We start from the raw sequence: 15,014 nt of genomic DNA, 5'->3' as shown, positions 1-15,014 counted from the left end.
CAAGTTCAGGAGACCTCCTGAGAAAAGACAGTATCCTGGGTGTGGGGGTCCCACAACCACCCCAAGTGTCTCAGGGGTCCTGCCAAGCCCAGCCTGCCCAGCAAGGAGGGTCCCATGGGGATCCAGGGCCATGCTGCTTCCACCCCACCATGCAGGAGCAGCAGCCAAAGGGCCAACACTTGCCCCTGCCCCATCCACCTTGTCCCTGGGGAAGCCACCAGGCCCCAGGGAAGTCCCAGCTCTGTCCACTTCCAGCAGCTGTCCCTGTCCCCAAAGCCCCAGAGCCCTCCAGCCCAGCCTGCCCGTCCCCCCAAGCCATGCAGGGCCCTGGTGTGGGCAGTGAGATCTCAGGAGCCAGGTTTGTTTCCTGCAATAGGAGTTTATTAACAGAGATTGTAATCAACAAACGATCCTAATAACAAAATATTCATAACACAAAAATATTCATAACACAAAAATATTTATAACAATAAACACAAAGATACGCATGACAATAAACAAAAAACATTTATAACAAAAGACAAAAAAATATTTATAACAACAAACAAACACAAACCTAGTCTTAACATTAAACACATCCTAATGAACCAGACCAAGGCAAGGTGCATCCCGGGCCGAGGGACCTCTTCCTGCAGCCCCGGCTCCAGCGTTCCCGTGGGATGCTCACAGGTCCCGCCCGCGGACGAAGAGCGCCCGCCGGCCGCGCCGGCTCTGCCCGCGGAACTTGCGCAGATCCTCCCTGAACGCCGGGTGCTCCATGGGCCGGTAGTCCCGGGGCTCGCAGTGGCTCTGCAATCCACAGCTCCGTCATCCCCCGCAGCGCAGCCCCCCATCCCGGCCCTGGACATGCCCTCCCATGGCAGGGAAGATGCTCAGAGCCAGAGCTGCCCCTCCTCGCCACCCTGTGCCCCCCTCACTGCCCTCCTGCCCCCGATGGGACACCAGGCTCACCGGGAACTGCAAGAAAAACTCGCGGTAGCCCCCCTTTAGGACGTAGAGCTCGGGGTAGTGCAGCTGTGGGTACTCGTGGCAGGACCGATCCCTCTCCCGCAGGAACTTGCACCTGTGCCACAGGGAAAGGTCACGGCATCAGCCCCGTGCCTGGTGGGGGATGGCAGACCCCAATGTGTCCCATGCCATCACTCACATTTTAGGGCCCCGCTCAACAGAGAACTCGCAGTGGAAGATGATGATCACCCTTTTGCTGGTGTCCAGGGGCGCGACGGGCTGCTTCAGCAGGAATTCCTCCACTTCCCGCTGCAGCGGCAGGTTGACAGCGCCCTGGTGAGGGACAGGAGGAAACTTTTTTCCCTCTGCCTCCCGTTTCATCTTCTGCAGGGACCCAAGGACGCTGCCCCCCAGCCTCCCCCACCATCATGCTCCTCTTTCCATCTGGAAATCAGCCCTTTGGCACTTCTCATGGGGCTGCTTTATCCCTCTGGGGCGCTCTGTACTCTTTGAGAGGGGCTGCTCAACCCCTCCGGGGGGGCTGCTTTACTCCTCTCTGGGAGCTCTGTATCTTTCCTTAATCTCTCAGAGAGCACTCAACTAATCCTGGGGATCCTGAATCTCTGTTGTCTCAGCACCTCCTGGTGAAATGCTCAAGCCCTCGTGGTGGGCTCAGCACCTCTGAGGGTGGGTGGGGTTCGGACACCCCCGTTCCTCCCTGGGACACGGTGGGGGGGTTCTGACCTTGACGTGGCCCCCCTCGTACTCGTAGGGGTACCGGCAGTCCACCACGATGCTGCTCTCGATGAAGCCGCTGAAGTGCCCCGTCAGCACTGCCGCCAGCTGCAGGGGGAGCATGTCACCAAGGGGAGACACACGGGGGCAGGCGGGGGGAACAGGCAGGCAGCCCTTCAGGGGGGCTGGAGAAGGGTTGCTGTCCCCTTACCGTGCCAGAGGAGATGTACTTCAGGCCCGGGTCCTTCCCCTCCACCATCGGCAGGAGGTGAGGCTGCAGGAGAGAGGCTGTGGGGTCATCCCCGTCCCAGGGACACCTCCCGGGGGTGGCACCTGTCCCCCCCAGCCCAGGAGCCCCCAGTGGTCAGTTATGCACCCGTGGGAGGGGAAGCAGCAGATACACGTAGCTGTGGCATGGACCACAGGAGCAGTGATGGGGTACTTCATCCACTGCAGGGGTTGCAGGCAGGGAAGTCACAGCCCCGTGTCCCCAGCCAATGGCCACCAGCTGGCTTTGGGTGCTTGCAGGGCTCCAGTGATGGTCCCTGTCCAGAATAATGAAGTCACCCCCAGACCTGCCCCATCCTCGTGCCCCTACCTTGGAGAAGTCTCCAATGAGCTCCTGGTCATCACTGGCCAGCAGGGTCTCGATCTCCTCAAGCTGGGCAGACCTGGAAGGCTCCAGCTCCACTCCATGTGGAGGCACCTACCAGAGACACCCCCAGATATCAGCAGGGGCTCTGGCACAGCCGGAGCATGGCCCAGTCCTGGCCAGGGACAGGCTGGGTCTCACCCCACACCTTCCACACCACCTCACCAGCTCCACTGATGCCTCCCTGTCAGGGCTGCCTGCCACCCTCCTCTGCTGCTTGACCTTGACAGGGGTGTCCCTGTCCAAGGGCTGTCGCCACTTCAGGACGGGTCTGGGGACACTGCCAGGCACCGAAGGTGAGTGGAAGAGGTGCCAGCACTGGCTGTGCTTCCCTAGGTGCTGTGGGGAGAGCCTGTGCTGCTGCCTGGGGATCTGGCAGCCCCCAGCACCAGGGCTGGTGCTGCTTACCAACCAGCCAGCCCCACCCCAGGGAACTTCGGCTCCAGACCCCCCCACTTTGGAGACCCCAAGAAGAGACTGTGGGGCTCCCTCCTCTGCCGAAAGCTGCCACGTACCAGCTTTACCTCCTTCTTCATCACTGGCGTGGTCACCACATTCTCTATGCCCTGGGGCACGGTGGCATTGCCCTGCCAGGGCAGCAGCTGGAGGGATGTGGGGGAGAAGCAGAGGAGATTGTGAAGGGAACAAATTCTGCCGGCTGCTTCCCACCCCTAGGCAGGGATGGATCACATACCCAAGGTCCATCCATCTCCCAGTGCCTTCCAGGTTTGGAGTCAGGGCGTCCCCATGACTCCCCCAGCCCACCCTTCTCCCACATCCACAGGTCCCCAGGGCACCCGGAGAGGTTTTGGTGGCAGCTTCCACGTGTTCAGCCCCAGGATCACCCATCCTTGGGTAAGCTCTCCAGCCTCTCTCACCAGCAGCTCTGGTGCCCAGGAAGGGCTCTTGGCAAGGCGGTCCCTCCTGGCAGCCCCATGGCTGGCGGGCAGCCGGCTCCGCTGGCCCAGCCTTTGTCTCTTCTTGGGGCTAAAGGGCTCCTGCAGCAGGAGGGACACGGGGTCAGCACCCCTCTGCCCCCTCCCTGAGCCTCCAGGTCTCGCTACCTCCTCACCTCATCCTCGGGCTCCCTCTGCCGCCGCCGCACTCTGTCCCTGCACACCTGGAGCTGCAAGATGTCCTTCAGGACGGGGCTGGCTGCTTCCAGCTGCCACTGCTGCGGGACAGCCAGCGGGTGAGAGGCGCTGCACAGCCCTGCCCCCTCTCCTGGCTCCATCCTCCTCGTCCCAGCTCGGCCAGGGACTCGGCAGGATCCCGCACAGCCTCCAGCACCTACCGGCAAGGAGTGGATCCCCTGGCGAAGGAGCTTCCTGCTGCAAGAGCCGGGAAAGGATCGAATGAAAAGCGGGCGTCCTGGACCGCTGTGTCCCACCCCTCTGCCACTGTCACCTCCGTTCCCTATGTTCTTAGCGAGGGGTAAGGGCTCCCCAGGGCTGTCACAGCCCCCCCAAGGGACCTGGAGCAGGCACTGAGCGAACAGCAATGGCCTGAGCGGGACCCCGGGAGGGGCGCCTGGCTTTTGGGTCTGGGACAGGAACACAGCCTGCCCACGGGGACAGCCTAGCAAGGACAAGAGCCCCTTCACTTACTCTCTGAGAGCTCTCCCAAACTCCGGGATCGTTTTCTGGAAGCTGTAGGGGGAACACAGATGGGGTTTAGGGGGTTGGCATCCGTATCCCTCCCCAAGCAGCCCAGGTTGTCACCGCCCAGACACAGACTGGGGGTCACAGCCAGCCAGAGACCGGGCCCTGCTGCTCGGGAGAGGCAGGGCAGGGACAGGGACAGGGACAGGGGGTGTCCCCGGGGGGGATACAGGGATGGGGCCACTCACTCTTCCTGCATGGCTGCGGAGCTCTGCTGTGCGTGGGGATCCGGCGCCAGCGCTGCGGGAACAAGGGACAAGCGTAGCCCCGGTGAGGGGATCGGGGTGCTGGCCGCAGCCCAGTACTCCGGGCAGGATGGGGCCAGGCAGGGAGCTCCCCAGCAGGCGGGTGGCAGTGCCGTTGGGAGCACCGGTCCCGCATGGAATGACTTGAGTCACCCTGAGCTGGGTCCCCATCGCAGCTGAGCCCCAGCGACTGCAGGCACTCCATCACTCCCCGGAAGGGGCTCCCCACCTGCAGCCCCTCGGCCAAGCCCTCCCGAGACATCCCCGACCCCCTCCCACAGCCCCGGCACGACCCCAGGGCCGGGGCGGTTGAGGACGGCTCTGGGGCGGAGCAGCCCCAGCCCTCACCTGCGCCCGTGGGCTGCGAGGACACCGAGCCCGGGGGACAGTCCGAGGCCAGCGGCTCCGGGGACAGCGTGTGCCACAGCCGCGGGAGGGGCAGCGCTCCGCGCCCCCTCTTTCGGGTGTCCCGGTACCTGCGGAGTCCAGTGTCGGTGACACGGGAGCCCCTTCTCGCCCCGGCGGGGCTGAAGGAGGGGATCCCAAAAGCGTCCTTGGGCACGGCCCCACCGCCGAGCCCCGGACGAAGCCACCCCGGCCACCCCCTCACCTGTCCGGGCCCGCCGGGTCAGCCCTGTCCAGCGCCAGCGGCGTAAACGCCGCCGTGCCCGGCGAGGGCAGCGGGGAGATAGTCACCAGCCCGCGGCCACCGCGCACTGACATGGTCCGCGCCGGCACCGAGCGAGTAAGTGGAGCAAGTGACCGGGGACAGCGGACAAGAGATGACAAGTAGGTGGTGCAGAGATGGCAGGTGAGAGGCGGGGGTTGATACGAGGCGATAAGAGGAGATAACAGGGGATAAAACGTGACAAAAGGTGACAAAAGGTGACAAAACGTGACAGGAGGCGACCACAGGTGACAGGTGCCACCCGCCCCGCTCCTGTTTACAGCAATAACAGCAATAACAACAACAGCGCCACCCGCAGCCAATGGGAGGCCGCGGCGGGCACGGGGCGACGCCGCCGGCCAATGGGAGACCGCGGTGGGCGCGAGGGGAAGTCGCCGGCCAATCAGAGGTGCGCGAGCCGCTTGGGGGCGGAGCTATAGCAGAGGGGGCGGTTTCGGAGCGGAAAGAGGCGCGGTGACGCGGCGGGGGCGTGGTCAACGGGAAAGGGGCGTGACTGGGCTCGTCCCCTTGTCACTGCAGCGAACACTTTGTCACCCCCCGATGGCCCTCGTGTGTCACCTGCAGGGCAATAAACTTCTGTAACACCACCCTTGTGCCACATGCAGCTGCAGGAAAACAAGGTTGAAATCTTGGAGGTTTTTATTGCTAGAGTTTCTTTTTTTAAAGGCAGTTGTGAATGGTGTGCTCTGTTTATCATCTGGAAACTCTTATTTCTGTATTAAACTTAATCAAAATCAGTGAATTGTGCTTAAGGCCCCTTGATTTCTTTGCTTTTGCAAGCACGCCCTTACATTGAATCCTTACATTTGCTCCCAGCCTGCCTGTTTCCTCAGGGATATACCAAAACAGTTGGAATTTTTACAGAGGTAAAGACTGAGAGGGGAAAAAAATTCATAATCTAGAACTAATCTCCCTTTTCTCCCACTCAGAGATCAAACCTGCTCAAAAGTCCAAACCCACTTGATGAGTGTTTGGAAGGCACTCTCTTCCACTGCTGAGAGCCAACAGCTCTGACACAGCCCTGCAGAAAGCTCCACTTCCTCCTGCTCATGGCCAGTTCTATGTATTTTTTATATATACATGTATTTATATATATATAAACAGGAATTCTGAGAAAGCTGTGTGTCACACTAATGCCATGCTATTATGCTATTTAGGTGATTTCAGATTAAGGTGTTTCTTTGTCCTCTTTCATTGTTTCTTTTGTGAGCAGTAAATGGCATTTCTGCTTTCTGGTTTTAACTGCTCTGCTCTGAGGGCAAAATTAAGTGTCCTTCCTGGTACCCCAGATTCCCCTTATTACTCCATCCCCACTCTTCAATTTCCGGCGTGCTCATTCTCCCAGATGCAGCCCTCCTACAGAAAGAAACCTCACACACAGGAATTACAGGACCTGTCAAGTTACTGTGCCTTTATATGGGCACAATAAATTTCAGTGACTCACATCCTACTCCTCCCTGCACAGTGGGAAGATTTGGTCAACTACGATGCAGCTTTGAAATCCAAAGGAAAAGTGGCAAAAAACTGCAGCAGGGCCTCGATGAGCTTGTGAAGGCCTTTGTGGAGTGTCACCAGCATGAAAAGAAAGAGGGACTGGGCACTGGAAGGGGCTGCCCAGGGAGGTGATGGAGGCACTGTTGCAGGAGATGTTTAAGAAAATGCTGGATGTGGCACCAAGGGTCATGGTCTCGCTCATGTTTGGTCATGGCCTAGACCTGATGACCTCAAGGCTCTTTCCCAATGTGGTTGAATCTGCAATTCTGTATTTTGAGGGGTTTATTGAAATGTTAGATTCAATTTTAATATGTCAATGTTTGTGGATTTAATTTTTTAAAAATTATTTCTAGGGTTTCTTCTGCCAGAGAGCAGTGGTGATAAATGAAAAGCCAGGAAGGGCACAGTGCATCCTTAAAAACTTTATTGGAGTGGCACGGTGCAGACTGCAAGTACAGTCACGAGTCTAAATATCCCCAACTTCAGTCCCTGCGCCGTCCCTGCCTGCAGACCCCAGGCTCTGCTGCCAGTGGCCTCCCTTTGCCAGCCCAAGGCAGAGCTGTGCACATGCCAGGATGTGCAGAAGGACATTCTGCAGGGCAGGGAGGCAGAGGAAAACCCACGGAGGTGGTGGCAGCCCAGGGCTGTGAGAGGCGCCTGGCTGTGCCTGTCCTGGCAGGGAACAGGAGAAACGGGGCTTTGTTCTCTGCAGCATCACCTTCAGCCCCATCCCTGCATTCCCTGCCAGAGTGCCAGGAACAGGAGGACTAGAAACAGTGCAAAATAAAGATAAAAAGGAGCCTGCCCCTGGACCTGAGCTTTGATTGCTGCTGAGGCTTGTGCCCCTCCTTTCTTTCCCCACCCTTGCTGTGTGTTGGTAGCTGTTACATTTATTTTTCCAGTCCAGGAGACTCCTGAAATTACGAGATAACAGTACAGATATAATTGGAAATAATGGTAATAATAATAATAAAAAAAGTCCTGCCCTAGTGTGTTTTAACTATGGCTAAAGGCAGCATCCCAAATACCTGCTTGATGTCCAGACATGCTGGAAGGAAGCGGCTAATCCCCACTTTCTCATTCTTTAGCCACCCCACAGTTGGCCTACAGCTTCCCATCAGGAACTGGCCTGAGCAGAATGCTGAACAGCCCAGCTGAGGGTAACACCATATTCCAGAATACTTAATGCATTCACTGCAACATTAAAAAATGCTAGCACATATGAAGTCATCAGAGATTTACAGGCACTATGTGGAGATTATGTGCAAAAGTCTGCAGATTTTTTTTCTTTTTTTTTTTTTGGCATAGCTCTTCATATTTCTTGCAAATAGAAAGCATTCTTTCCCCCTAAATGCTGAAGGAAATTACAATAAAGTCAGACTGTATGAGTCTTAATAAACTGAATTGCTGGGAGAAAGAAACAAACCACCTGAGTCTACTACTGGGGAAAAAGAAAAGATGAGAAAAAGTCCAGCAAGTATCACTGTACAAAAACCACCCAGAATAACTATGTGCTTGAAGCATCAGCTTTTGTTCTTCAGGAATAATCATCCATCCACAGAAAGAAGACATTTTACATGATGTAGCAGGATCCTGAGGGGAAAAAATAGAATAAAAAAATCAAGTCAGAGTGCTCATCTTCTGTTAATTGGACATAAAACTCACAACATAAATCTGGGAAGAATTATGGGAACTATGCCTCCAGATGGGGCCAGAGCACAGGTAATGCCACAAGGTGAACATCGTAAAGATCAAAACTCCCAGCTGAGATGTGCTTAGGGAAGAGATGTGCTCTGAGAAAATGTCTTAGGGAAGCAGCACTTCACATGTTGGAACGCTTGGAATTCCCCCAGCCTAAAGGAGCTTAGCTACATGAAGTAGTTCTGTAACAAACTGAATGGATAAAGATTCCTGCCTGGGAACCCTGAAGTGAAAAGTCATCTCAAGCATTGTGATTTAGCAGCAGTTTTAACCATGTCTTGGTTTGGTTCAAGGACTGCTAGCAAAACTCAGCTTTAACTCACAAGCATGAAATTGTAATTGTCTTTGTGGTAGCCCAGGGAACAGGGAAAAAGAAATCTGACCTGGTAAGGTTAACGTTTAGCTTGTTTTCTGCTTCTCAGATTTGCTGCTGGAGGAGTGTCCCTTTGCCTAAAGAGAGGATGAGACAATGAGAAACTGAACCAGTTTTAGTGGCACTAAAATCTGAAATCAGACAGTGACAAGACTGTGTGATATTAGACATATCCTCCTTTGCCACAGAGAAGTAGTGATAAAGTATTCTAGATTCGATATTTTCAGAATCAGTAAGAAGTCTCTATGTGAAAAGGGCCACTTGTGCTGTCCTGAAGGAAATATTAAATACTGATGACTTTTTCAAGTCAGATTTAGTAATGCGCAGACTTTTAAAATTACTGACATTTAGCACAAATTTAGGAACAAAACACAAATATATATCTACATCTAAACATAATCTGCAAAATAGAAAATTGTATTTCCCCAACAGAAAAAGGTTTTTCTGAGAAAGTTAACATAGTTAAGATTTCAGTAAGTCTGAGCAATTTATACACATTTTTAATGTCAATGTTAGAAAAAAATTTTGAAATCTCTGCCACAAAACTCAGAAAATGGTGAAGGAATCATCACTGTGCATCATAAAAAGCTTGATTACAACGCTTAAAAGAAAGTGAAGGAAACAAACTGCGAAATACATTTGTGTTGAAAATTTTGATAGATGAAAATTCTAAAATCTAATTTGAATTAAATACTATATGATAATAGTGATCACTACAATAGTAGCCTTGTAGTGGAAAATGTCTCATTTTAAAAGCAAGTTATTAATTCACAGGAAACTCTTAACACAGATGGAGCAGAGTTTCTAATATGTCAGAATCACAGTTCAGACATAATCTGATACAATCTACACTTGAAATAGAGATAGTTTAGTGAGAGTATTTGTGACTCCTGCTGTGTACAAATATTTTCACCTTTTCACCATCAACTGCTTTCTTTCAGACACAATGGGTTGTGCCTGACCTTGTAATTCCCTGTTCCTAAACACCCTTTTACCCACATCAGTGATCAGGTTACAGCTCAGAACACCCTCCTGAAGAGGAGATAAAGACACCCCTGTTTTACACTGAGAACTGCAAGTCAGTTCTGAGGTCACACAAAAGGCAGCTGTTGTGATTTAATAACAACAACAACAACCAGAAATCCCATCACTGTATGTGAAACATAAACATTTTCAGAGCAGATGTAATAATTTGATTCAGGCATCTACTGCACAGATCCTGTGTGAGAACAACATGATGGAACAGGCTTCACCCTGACCTGAATCAATTTTCTGTACTTCTGGATAAAAAAAGCCAAGTAACAGTTTTTATCTTCCCCTTCCCTCTACCTTCCCCCCCGCTTTTTTTTGAATATAGAAACAGCTGCCTTTATTTCCCCACCATGTTCATTCATACTTATTTATGAAAGTATGTAGGTCCTCATTCATTAAAAATAATAATTTATGATAATAACTTGAGAACCTGGCTGTGGTTGTAGGAGTACTTTTTAATAATTTTTCAGATGCTGTTACTCAAAACTGTCAAGAAATGAGAGAAGTGGTGGGGATCCTGCTCAAGGCAGGTATAGGCATGTAAAATGGGACTCTTAGATCAATAAATCTGGGAAGGAGAAGGCTGTGGAGCATGCACTGAAGACAACACAAGACTCCCTCAGAAGACCACCCTCTGTTTGAAGGATAGTATTTTTTTGCCCCTATTTATTGCCAATTTCCCTTGAAGTAGAGAGGGGCCTTTCTCCTATGTGTGTGTTTACAAAAATGGATCAAATTCAACCTATTGATGTAAAACACCCCTCCAAGTAACAACCCTGTAATATAAATCCAAAATCCACCTGCCCCTCTTTTATGACCATCCATACTATAATAAATGTGTTTATACCGTTTTAGGGTCTCTGGGCTTTCCTTTATCCTTTGAGCTTGGTTTAGTGGTAGTAGCTTCCTTTCCACTTTTGTCCTACACTCCAAAGAAAAAAAATAATTTACAGTTACAAGGAGAATAGAGAGAGCACTGTAGCACCTGCTTTCTTTGACATCTGCCAAAACACAATCTTCTTATTGGGGCTTGCAGCAGCACAGGCTATGCTGACAGAAGATTGCATCAGAAAAACCTGTAGAGATGGGCAGATTTTGTATTTACTACTGAACAATAATCCTGCAGCAGCAGATTTATGCCTGGATTTCACGAGCAGGTGAAGCAGCACTTGAAATACCTGGTTCTGTGTTCAGCTGCCTGAGAATTCTGTTTGGAATTCTGCTCCTCCCAGGAACACAGCTGATTGTTAACACCACTTTCAAAGCTGCTTCTCCTTTTCTCAGTTGCAGGACCTCTCCAGTCCATTCCTTCTGCTTTCTTCTTGTCAACTCTTCTGTTTTCCCTAACACATCTAAAAGTCTTTGCTGCTCCCTGCTTCTCTCTCTACAATACCCTCTTGAACTCGGCTCCAGCCAACAACCACTGCTCCTATCACTGTACAAAGGTTTCTCTGCCTCTCTGCAGTTGCTGAACACTCTTAAAAGCTGCTACCACATTTCTCTGCTCAACTTATTTCTCCAAGCTTGTCTGAAAGGCTCTAATCACCACAAACCTTCCTTCTTCCAGCGAAATACACCCAACTTCCACTGCAGAAGTGAGACAATCCCTGCATCTGGACAGGCCTCCTGTAAACCTAAAAAGAACTACTGCAAAGGAAAGTGAGGAGTGAAAACCTGTTTATTTTGCAAGTTATTAGCAGAAAATGTCCTACCTTTGAGTGCTGGGGTGTAGCAGGCGCCTTTGCACAAGTATCAAAGTCACCTGATAAGGCATCAATAGCTGCACTGTCATCCGTAGGTTTCTGCAATAATTTTAATTTTGAAGTCACAAAATGTCCAACCCAGCTTCCCACAGTCAAATGAGTCATTGAGGAATTTATGTCTGCTTTAATTAATTGTGCCTTTTCTTAAAGAAAAACACACCTGAACTCCACACATATGTTAGAGAGATCTATTTGAGGTTCTTGAGAGGCTTGATTTCCTGAAGATTCATAATGCAGCTGTACATAAAAACTGCATTTATTGTGAAGAGTTACTCCTCAGAAAAGTTTTACTGTCCACTACTGTTTGTATTACCTCCTGCATTTATAAGTATTTGCAATGAATCACCCCTTAAGCCTACAGTGACACAACTTTGAAACAAAATCAGAGCCTACAGCATGAAAAAAAGCCCACAGAATAAATGTCATTAATATAAAAAAAACCCCTCAGTAAAGCCCATCACAAACCTTACCTTCTTTCCTTTGTGTTTCACATCATCCTTTGCTGTTGGCTTTGCTGGTTTACTCTTGGGAAGAAAAAAGCAGATCCTTATTTTGAACTGGACAGATTAGTTTTAAAAAACAAGTATTTATATATGACACTACTGGGTGTTCACAGATTGCCAATGAACCTACACTGTTCTGAACAGATTCCTTTAGTAGTTCAAAGTGATTTATTTGTTCATACTGCCCAGTTGGGGGAAAAACCCCAAAACACCAAGAATAAAACTTCTTTTTTTCCCCTCCCTTTTTTTTTTTTTTGCCTTACAAGAATGAAAGGATAGATCTACTCTCACTGAAAGGTTTCTCACTGAAATGTTTTACCCCAATATATAAATACAGTACAGAAACTCACTTATTCAACTTGTAATATCTCAGAGGGTACAGACTGGCTCACGCAGACTGAAATTTCCACAGTTGCAAATAAAAACTAGGACAGTTTTTCCTTACCTGTTCACCTGACTCCAGAAGTTTTCGATAGTCAGGTGGGATTGTTTCATCTCTCTCTCCAAGTTTGTCTCTGTGTTCAGATTTAGCCTTTTCCTGAAAGAATTTAATTATTTAACAACTTTAATATCCATTTAGAAATACTAGCAATGAACAAGTGAAAGGGCATTTCAGACCTACAACAAATATCCTTTTTCACTTTAAAATTTTAAAACTATTGAGAAAACCCTCTTATATTCATTTCACTATTAATCATGTTTCATGCCTGAAAGTTTTAAAAACTGCATTTATTTTTTTTCTGGCAGCACATCAGGAACATGCCACACAGAACACCACAAGGAGGTTTTTAAGCAGACTGTCTTTCTAAAATGGCGACATTTTTAGGGCTCCCTTTTTTTCTTTTTTCTTCAGCTAAGATTCCAGTCTAAACTTATTGATAGGCAGCATAAACAGGTTTTACTTTTCCCCAGTAATGTACTTTACCTTAGCTATTCCAAATTACAATTTATTACTACTATTACTACTATTATGCAGAAATTTATGTTATTGTTGGCAGAAGGGCTTTTACAGATTTTGTGAAAGACTAAATGAAGACAAAACCAACAAAAGTTTAAAAAAGTGCCTGATTAAGTGAACTTGTTACTTGTGGTTAGACAAGTCAAAGCTTGAAAAAACAGAGGGCTAGAAAATCAGTTTTAGAAACTGAGGCCCAAGAAGACAGCTGAAAAATGATGGGAACAATGGCAATGAAAGGCACTGAACTACAATTATTTCAAATTTTCTGTAACATTTCAACACTTGCCTCCAAGTAGCTAAGGTATATTAACTAAACCATTTTTCACAGAACAAGAAACCAAGTGGTTGTAAAGTGGTTGATATACCTATACATAAAAGCATGGATTTTTTTTTTCTCCAATAACCTTACTCTTACAACATCTAAAATCCCAATGCCACATATTTCTGTGAGCATCTGAGAACCATTGCAGATTTGGGGGTTTTGGAAGGGGTTTTTTTGATGGTTTGGTTTGTTCCCTCCCACCCCTCCCCCTCCCCAAATTGCTCAAGTTTCAGAATGTCTTTTGTTACCTTCACTTTATCCACAACTGGTTTGTTCTCATCAGGGTCAGGTTCCCTCTGTCCCAAGGAATCAGACAGGAGATCCAAGGCATCATCCATCTCTTTTCCTCCCTAACAAAGCAGAAACACATTTGTGAAAGCACATCTGCTGCAAAAATAATGTAATTCATCAATCTAGTCTAAGTACTGGCTAATGAACTGTAGTACTTGAGTAAACAAAGAGCACTCCCTTTGTACTTGCAGCGTAGCACAACAGCTGGGGAAAAATACAGAATATTTCTGACCTACAGAAAACATAATTTCAAGAAGAGTTTATGGAATTTACTTGAATAGTTTTCTTTTTTCATAAGTAAGCCTAGCTGCTGAAATGGAAACAGATCTATGAAATGATTGGCAATTGTTTGGCAATTATTTTTTAGTAATTACGATTAATTTTGCAATTTTATCCAGAACCTGGATGGAAAATAATCCCTTAAAACCAACATAGGGCAGGAGGAGATTTATATTCCCCTTTCAATCCAGGCTGGGAGCCACCAGGGGAAGCTCCCTCTGCATAGACCAAAATGTGGGAGCAACATTACAAAAAACACCATGAAGGAAAGTTCCCCTGGTATTCAAAGGTGGTCATGGTTGCTGCCTGTGGAACTCTGTTGAAAATGGAGCATCCACCCATTCTTTTCTTCTTTTTTTTTTTTTTTTTTTTTTTCCCCCCATGGGAACATTTTCCTTCTCCACTATAGTCATTTTTAGTAATAAATTATTAAATTTTGCAACAGTCCACACTGGTCAAACTATCTGGATCATGTTGCTGCCTCTCCTCACTGCTGAACCCCTCGTTTTGGGGTAAGAACCTGCAGGAGAGGTTTCTTACTGAGGTAGAAGGTGCAGGAGCTGCTGAGTGCACTGAGGAAACCGTAGCAGCAGAGATCACATCCGAGGAACTCACAGGCTTGACACCATCCTTGGCTTTCTGAAAGAACAAGGCACATGGGGGAACCAGAGAAAACCACTCATCAGATCCAAAAACCACAGCATCCTCACAGCTGATTTCTACGATTTACTTTTCCTGAGGAGCTTTGCTTATTTCAGATTGAAACACACTCCCCCCAAACACACACACTGTGCAACTGCTCCTCATCTCAGTTTGTTTTTCCATCTCAGTCACTGGGTTAAACCTCACCACAGCTGAAGTTTAAACGGGTTTAACATGACTCCAAAAGAACTAAGATACCACCAAAACCACCCAAAAAACCCTTTTAAAATCCTTGACTGCAAAGCACTGCTTATGCAAGCAGATGGTGAAAAGGTAGGTCACATAACTAGTTTTTTGTTTGTTTGTTTTTTCTATTAACTTACTGCAAGGAGTATTTTAAATTTTTAGTTATTTGATTTCATTTAAGGAACTTTATAAAGGAAACATAGGAAATGTCATGATTATTCAAGCAACTTGAAAATAAAACCAGATTTCAGAAATGTAATATACTCACCTTTAGTACAGTTGATGTAGGTAATGGTGCAGGTGGTGATGGAGAACAGGAAAATCCTTCTGTCAAACCCTCTAAAAGATCATTTTCACTCATAGGCTGCCATTGGCAAGAAAAAAAAGAAGATTGTAAGTCTCTTCATCTCTTAAAAAGTAAGAAGGTAACATTTTTAAACTGAACACTTGGTAACCCTGTTGACATTTGGTAAGTAAGTCA

At 48.4% G+C, this 15,014-nt stretch overlaps 2 protein-coding genes across 5 annotated transcripts in view; both read right to left on the bottom strand.

Moving 5' to 3' along the window:
• Nucleotides 1-490: 490 nt before the first annotated feature.
• LOC117011235 (M-phase inducer phosphatase 2-like) lies at nt 491-5,182 on the bottom strand. 3 transcript variants are annotated; one of them, XM_033086572.1, is made up of 15 exons: nt 4,852-5,182; nt 4,590-4,717; nt 4,185-4,236; nt 3,943-3,984; nt 3,630-3,666; nt 3,408-3,509; nt 3,214-3,333; nt 2,851-2,937; nt 2,501-2,674; nt 2,282-2,389; nt 1,895-1,957; nt 1,693-1,791; nt 1,148-1,281; nt 952-1,063; nt 491-789 (listed from the first exon to the last, which is right to left on the bottom strand). In XM_033086572.1, exons 1-15 carry the CDS (start codon nt 4,962-4,964, stop codon nt 664-666), a joined length of 1,497 nt encoding a protein of 498 aa, XP_032942463.1. In that variant the 5' UTR covers nt 4,965-5,182; the 3' UTR covers nt 491-663. The 3 variants fall into 3 exon arrangements, with proteins under 3 accessions (XP_032942463.1, XP_032942465.1, XP_032942464.1); XM_033086574.1 differs by lacking the exon at nt 2,501-2,674; XM_033086573.1 differs by lacking the exon at nt 3,214-3,333.
• A 1,648-nt stretch (nt 5,183-6,830) lies between these two features.
• CAST (calpastatin) overlaps nt 6,831-15,014 on the bottom strand; it is a 50,542-nt gene continuing 42,358 nt past the window's right edge. Inside the window, exons 22-30 of one of the 2 annotated variants that reach the window (XM_033086558.1) lie at nt 14,802-14,897; nt 14,186-14,284; nt 13,324-13,425; nt 12,241-12,333; nt 11,763-11,816; nt 11,242-11,331; nt 10,377-10,456; nt 8,508-8,574; nt 6,831-8,016 (exon numbers count right to left, since the gene is read on the bottom strand). In XM_033086558.1, the coding sequence (XP_032942449.1) occupies nt 8,517-8,574; nt 10,377-10,456; nt 11,242-11,331; nt 11,763-11,816; nt 12,241-12,333; nt 13,324-13,425; nt 14,186-14,284; nt 14,802-14,897 (672 nt within the window). In that variant the 3' untranslated portion in view covers nt 6,831-8,016; nt 8,508-8,516. The remainder of the gene's footprint in view (nt 8,017-8,507; nt 8,575-10,376; nt 10,457-11,241; nt 11,332-11,762; nt 11,817-12,240; nt 12,334-13,323; nt 13,426-14,185; nt 14,285-14,801; nt 14,898-15,014) is intronic. The other variant, XM_033086559.1, reaches the window with a different exon arrangement.

The sequence above is a fragment of the Catharus ustulatus genome (assembly GCF_009819885.2).
Source record: "Catharus ustulatus isolate bCatUst1 chromosome Z unlocalized genomic scaffold, bCatUst1.pri.v2 scaffold_29_arrow_ctg1, whole genome shotgun sequence".
Lineage (NCBI taxonomy): Eukaryota > Metazoa > Chordata > Aves > Passeriformes > Turdidae > Catharus > Catharus ustulatus.
This window is presented reverse-complemented; position numbering and strand designations above follow the sequence as displayed.